Here is a 6,092-nt window from a genome sequence, read left to right as displayed (position 1 = left end):
ACACAAATTCCACATAACAATTCTCACCTTACCTTTCTGTGATGTGATATAACCTGATTATTTACTGTTTGGCTCTAATCAGTTTTGTTCTACCCTACTGCCTTAATAAATTGCAGGTCTTTACTCACTAAAATTGTTTTAGGGTCTATTAATGCATGGAATGTGGAACCAAAGTTTAATACTATGTGTAAACTGTGTAAACTGTTTACACAGTTAACACAGTTTAATAGAGATAATATGATGTATATCTTATGTAGTACATGTATCTATTATTCTGGGTACATATTTCATGTGAAGGTGGAAGTGAGGAGGTTAGGAAAGGTCTCCTTTAAAAAAGTGCTTTTCAAACTTTAATACATACAGAAATCAGCTACAGATCTTGTTAAATGAAGATTCTGATTCAGTAAGTCTTGGATGAAGACTTGAGATTCTGCATGTCTAACTCTCCCTCAGGTGATGTCGATACATCCATTGGCCACTATTTGAGTAGTCATGCTCTAAAAACCTTAAGTGTGGGAAGGTGTGTTCATCTTGTAAGGCTGCACCTGGCAAGAGTTTCCAAAGAGACAATTTCCTCTAAGGAAAGAGGAATCAAGTAGACAAGTCACTGACAGATGGGAAAACCAGTGTGTGCCACTAAGATTTTATTCCAGCCTCCCACATCTGAATTCTGTAGAGAGATAGTTATATGCAAAAACATACTTACAAAGCAACAAACACAGAAAAGATTGTTTTGCTTAAAAAGTCTGAAATCCATTAAGGGCCAAAGTATCACTGAGTTGTTAACCCACTTGGGTAAACATAACTCTAGAGAGGAAAAGGGCTTTATCCTCACCTCTATAGGTGAAATGGTGTGAGACAGGTTTGGGGCTTGCTGGGGACTCCAGGGAAATTGACTGGGATTTGTCACCTTGCAGACACCAGCCCATCAGCAGCAGTGGGAGCCTTAAGAGTGTGCAGAACTCATGGGAAGAGGCACAGTATCCAGCAGACATGGCAGTACCCAGGGGAGGCTGGCACCCACCTTTTGGCCTTATTTCTGAGCATAGGTAAGCTGTACCTTATCCCTCTTCCAAGTGTCTGATGGGGGGATCTTGGTCCCTGCCAGTGTAGGAGAAAAGGTAGAAACTAGACAAGCACAGTTCACATACTCTGCACCTCATCTATTCTACTCGGCAATCCTATGAGGCAAGTATTATTCCCATTTCACAAATGACAAAACTGTTTTTTACAGCAATGGGTCTGTAGTAACTGCCAGGTTGATTCCCCTAAATATGAGTCCTAGAGATAATGTGAGCTTTACACATCGTTTTAAGTTCTGATAAGAAATTTAAGTGTCTCCATTGCCTTCATAAACTCACTGAACAGATCTTTGTATTTCTTTTGTGTATTATTTTTCTTTTTATATTTTAGTATTTCTTTATGAGAAAAGTAGTCTGTGTTCTTTAGGGAAAAAATATGAGTAGAAACAAAACAAAGAAAATAAGTCACCAACAGTCTTATAATTCAGAGAACCACTGTTAACCTTTTGGTGAACGAAAGTTTCTGTTTTTCCTGTGCATAGATGTACTATATAAACTTATGTTTTCTATAAAGGTGGACTGATTCTGTAGATGATATTATAAGCTATTTTATTTTTCAAGAATTAAAACGACTTTGCAAAGCACATGGGTGGAAACCCCTACTGACAGAGTGTTCTAGTTGGCTCAAAAGGCTGCTGATAATGAGAGTGACAGCTAAAGCAAATTATTAGCATAAGGTTAAGGCACAGGACCTGGCAAATGCTTGCCAGGGGCACTACACAAAAGGAATGTCTTCATTGCCCCTCTGTGGGGCTCTGCATTCACCCCTGAGTTCCCTTGGCCCCCAGGGTGGAAAGGGTCCTGTAAACCTTTTTTTGACCTCATAACCCCCCCCCCCTGCAATTTCTGTCTGGTTTCCTTCACCTAATCCTCCACCCTGCCAATCTCATCAAATTCTCTTACCATCTCCTCATTGTTCAGATGCATATTGTGTATGGTCTCCTCATATTCCCTGAGACACTGAGCCAACCCCTTGCTGGTTTTTCTTTTGGCCTGCCTGGGTACATCATTCCCAGCTGGTGCTTTCGCACAGCCTTTGGTTCCCTGGATGACTTTACGTCTTCTTTGGGCTTTCCCTGGCTCTCTGACTTTCCCTCTTTTCATTGGCTCTGATTTTTTTCCCTCACTCTCTGATTTTATTTCTTTTGGTTCTCCCTTGATCCCTGCTTCTCCTTCTTTTGGCTGTCCCTTGCTCTCTGGCTTCCCCTCACTCATGGGTTTTCCTTCTTCTTTTGGTTTTTCCAGGTTCTCTGGCTTTCCCTCTTTTGGCTTTTCCACACTCCCTGGCCTTTCCTTGTCCTTCAGTATTTCCTCATTTTCTGTCTTTCCCTTGTTTTCTAACTTTTCCTTGTCTTCCAGAGTACAAGCTAATTCTGGCCTTCCCACATCCTCTGGCTGTTCTTTGTATTCCATCTTCCCTTGTTTCTCAGGCATTCCTTCATCTCCATTGCAGAGTTTTTCCATGTTGAGATTCCCCTCCTTTTCCTGTCCTGGGAGACCTAGGAAGAGCAGACAAGGGAAACTGAGGGCTTGGGGATGGAATGCATGTCTGGGAAGTATTTACATACCTCCCCTTTTCTGAGTTCCCTTAAGTTGGCCTGGTCCTCCAAGTGTGTCTTCAGCCACATTCCTCTCACAGAGGTGAGCCAACCATTCCTCTGTCAGGCCCTGCCATTTTCTCTTTGTTTGCTCAGCGTGGTAAAGCCTAAAGCTGCTGGGAGATGGATAGTGGGGCTCCAGATTCTGCCCATGCTGTACAGTCCATACTCCCCACCACTCTAAGTCCCTGTCCAGACACCCCTTCCTTCACTGACCTGCAGAAATTCAGAACAGGTATCTCTTCCTTTTCTAGCCTTATAGAGGGCTGACAAACAAACACACAGAACTGCAGATAGGAGAGGTGGGCTGGGCTTTCAGTGGATATATAAAGACTCTGGTCCCTTTTCTGAATCCCAGCCCTCCAAAGTGTTGTCTGTATACTATTTACCCCACTATTCCTCCCAACCATTTCCTCAGCAGGCCCTACCACCTTCTATACCATCCTTCAGCGTGGCTGGGTGTGTGCAATATATGTGGTGGCGGGATGGGCAATGGGGGCCTCAAATTCTGGCCAAGCTATGCCCTCTAACACCCCCCACCACTCTCCAGTTCCCCTCTCCACCTTCACTGTCCTGTGGGGATTCTGGACAGGTTCTTCCTTCTAGACTGGGGACAGACACCAGACGTGCAGACAGTGACAAGGACAGGGCCTGTGCACTCAGCCTACTAAGGTTTCTTTCCTGAATCTGGACCCTCCTCATACAACATTTCCCTTCCCTACCTCCCCGGAATCCTAGCCGCCATTAATTTTCAGGCCTCAGACTCCAGACCAGGATGCTTTCCAAATGGTTTGGATCTCTGTGTCCTCCTCCGCTGCAGGCAGCCCACCCTCTCCCCTTTTCCGCAGAGGTCAGTATTTCCTGTTAGGTACAGAGTGTGAGAGCGGGTTATTTCTAGAATATGTCTACATTTCACTGTCGCACTGCGGGGGCACCTCCCCGCATTTCAGGTCCAAAAATGGATGGAGGGCGCGGAGAAGGGGCGTCGAGGAGGCGGCGGTGGGGTGCTCCCTCCCCACCTGCCCACGTCCACGCTGCATCCCCCTCCTCATCGACCTCCCGGAACCCCATCCCACTCCGCGCTGCTCCCGGATCCTACTCCCATCCACCTCCACCTCTGACCGGGGCTGCCGGCAGCGCCCACCTTCACACTGACCTGCGGGGCCCGGGGCAGGCCTGCGCCTCCTCGGGCTCGCCGAAGCCCGCTCACCCCTCGCCCGCCGCCCGGGCAGCTCAGGGAGCTGGTTCCGCGCGGGCGACGGGAGCGGAGGGCGCAGGGACGCGACCGCAGGGCCGGTGAACGGGCGGGCGCGGGGGCTGCTGCCCACGTCGGCGCCCAGCCAGTCACGTGAGCGCCGCGTCACCCGAGCTCGGTCCCCCACCCCGCCCCCCTTACCCCCATCCCCAAGGGACCAAGCAACCACACGCGGTGGAGGGCCGAGTGGCAAATGGGGAATCAAGGAGAGAGCAGGAGCCAGGAGGCTTCCGGACCGCAGGTGCTTTACCTGGCGCATCTCAGGCCCTCGCACTGCATCCCTCTGCGATGTACGTCATTGCCAGGTGTGACCGCTGTTCACAGGGACGGTACCCGACTTTGCCAGGAGCGCTCAACAACCGAGTCCCACAGGCTGCTTTCAAGTCCGGCTCTGCCTGACTCCTGAGCCCAGGCAGTAGTACCGCCAGGAAGCGGCACTGCCACCTTGAACAGCTGTGTTCCTGGACCTCTTCTCTGTACCCATGTTCTCTCTCCCTGAATGATTTCTGTTCATTTCCCCCTAAGCACAGATGATTCTCAAAGCTCCATCTCCAGACTGTTCCCTCCCCATAGCCCCAGACCCTCTTTGCCAACTGTCTATTGGATACCACTGCTTGAATGTCCCTGAGGGACCTCAAAATCCTTACACCCCAACCTTTTTTCTGCTACTTCCTTCTCACCTTCTCTGTTCACTTCTCTTCACACTTGAAACTTGCGCTCCAGTATTGGACCGGTTCTCATGTAGAATGTCAGACAGCTAAAAAAGAAAAAAGGGAAGCATTAAGACATTTTTAAAAATGCACCACAGAAGCATAGATTCATTATAACCCTTGGTTCACGACACTCTTATTAGTAACCCATGTTTGTTCCTTTTCCTCTTTCACATTTGTGAAACCATCACCCAACCAGAGAACTAAAAAATTGCCAATATTGTATCTTCTACTGTGTATTCTCGCTCTCACACATAGAGTATATGTGTGCATGAGTGTTTTTATGTGTAAATATGGGAAACTTCAATTTCTGTTTTGATTCGCAAAATGCCACATGTTTAAGCAGTTATGAATTATGTGTGTGACACAATCAATTCTATGTCTGCTACGTATTTCTTAATTTAGCAAAACATTGATCTTTCTATAATGTTTTGCTCTACCAAAATGTATATTCACATTATCACCATATAACAAATGTGTTATATGTGTTGAATTTCTGACTGAATTCACAATGTCATCCATAACAAGGTTGGATGTTTCCCTTTCATGAATATGAACCTCAAAAGCATTTGATCATTATTGTTATTATTCCATAAATTTGATTAAAGTAATATCAAAACATTGTTGGTATTAATAGGTTTTCTGTTTTAATCATTTATGATACTGGTTTTAAATTTTCATCAATAAAAATAAATGAATAAACTATATCAATAATTGTATCCTGAGTTCTTTTGTTAATAGAGCCAACATATTACCAGCTATCATTCCTGTTTTTAAACATGCACACAACAACTTAGAATTCAAGATTTTTGCAATTAAATTAGAAGAAAAATAAATTGATTTAAATTAGAAGTTGTGTTCATATGATGAGAAGTCAGCACAACTACATCTGTATGTACTAATTAACCTACTACCTTCTGATGTAGATGCAAATTTTTTTCAGCAGGTCTGTAGATTTGGGTTTTCATGAGGTCAGTAGTGTCATTACAGTTCCCTTAGTGCATAGCAAATGTCAGCAAATGTTTTGTGCTAGTTCAATAAATGTTTATCACCAACTTTCTTTAAAAAATGAAATTTGTTATTGAATTGCCCATTCAATATGTACTTTCATTTCTTATTGAAAAATTAAAGAATCATCCCAACAATAAAAGAAATGTAGATTTATACAGTACAGTAAATGACAAAACCACCATACCAATAATTTTCATGGTCAACAGCAGAACAGCTCAGCCTTTACTTCACACACATTTCACATACACTTAAACCTATAGTTTGCCATATTTTCCTCTGATCTTATGTCTGATGGCCTAGTATGCTCGTGCACTTTGAGTGTCCTTGGCATGGGTCATGGCCCAAGTACTTAATCACGTGTAACCAGTAGAGGTAACAGCATCAAATGTTTTTCTCACTACAACTTTAAACAAAAAGGAGCTAGCTCTGCAGCTGT

At 44.7% G+C, this 6,092-nt stretch overlaps 1 protein-coding gene across 1 annotated transcript; it reads right to left on the bottom strand.

Moving 5' to 3' along the window:
• Positions 1–1,531: 1,531 nt before the first annotated feature.
• LOC131821921 (transcription elongation factor A protein-like 2) lies at positions 1,532–3,633 on the bottom strand. The gene is made up of 2 exons (XM_059158282.1): positions 3,403–3,633; positions 1,532–2,581 (listed from the first exon to the last, which is right to left on the bottom strand). Exon 2 carries the CDS (start codon positions 2,544–2,546, stop codon positions 1,947–1,949), a length of 600 nt encoding a protein of 199 aa, XP_059014265.1. The 5' UTR covers positions 2,547–2,581; positions 3,403–3,633; the 3' UTR covers positions 1,532–1,946.
• Between the last annotated feature and the right edge of the window lie 2,459 nt (positions 3,634–6,092).

Source organism: Mustela lutreola, chromosome X (assembly GCF_030435805.1).
Source record: "Mustela lutreola isolate mMusLut2 chromosome X, mMusLut2.pri, whole genome shotgun sequence".
Classification (NCBI taxonomy): Eukaryota; Metazoa; Chordata; class Mammalia; order Carnivora; family Mustelidae; genus Mustela; species Mustela lutreola.
The sequence above is the reverse complement of the archived record's forward strand: the minus strand, read 5'-3'. Positions and strand labels throughout refer to the sequence as shown.

Bases quoted from the DNA above. Each gene is read 5' to 3' on its own strand.
- LOC131821921 (XM_059158282.1), bottom strand. From the start codon at position 2,546: ATGGAAAAACTCTGCAATGGAGATGAAGGAATGCCTGAGAAACAAGGG.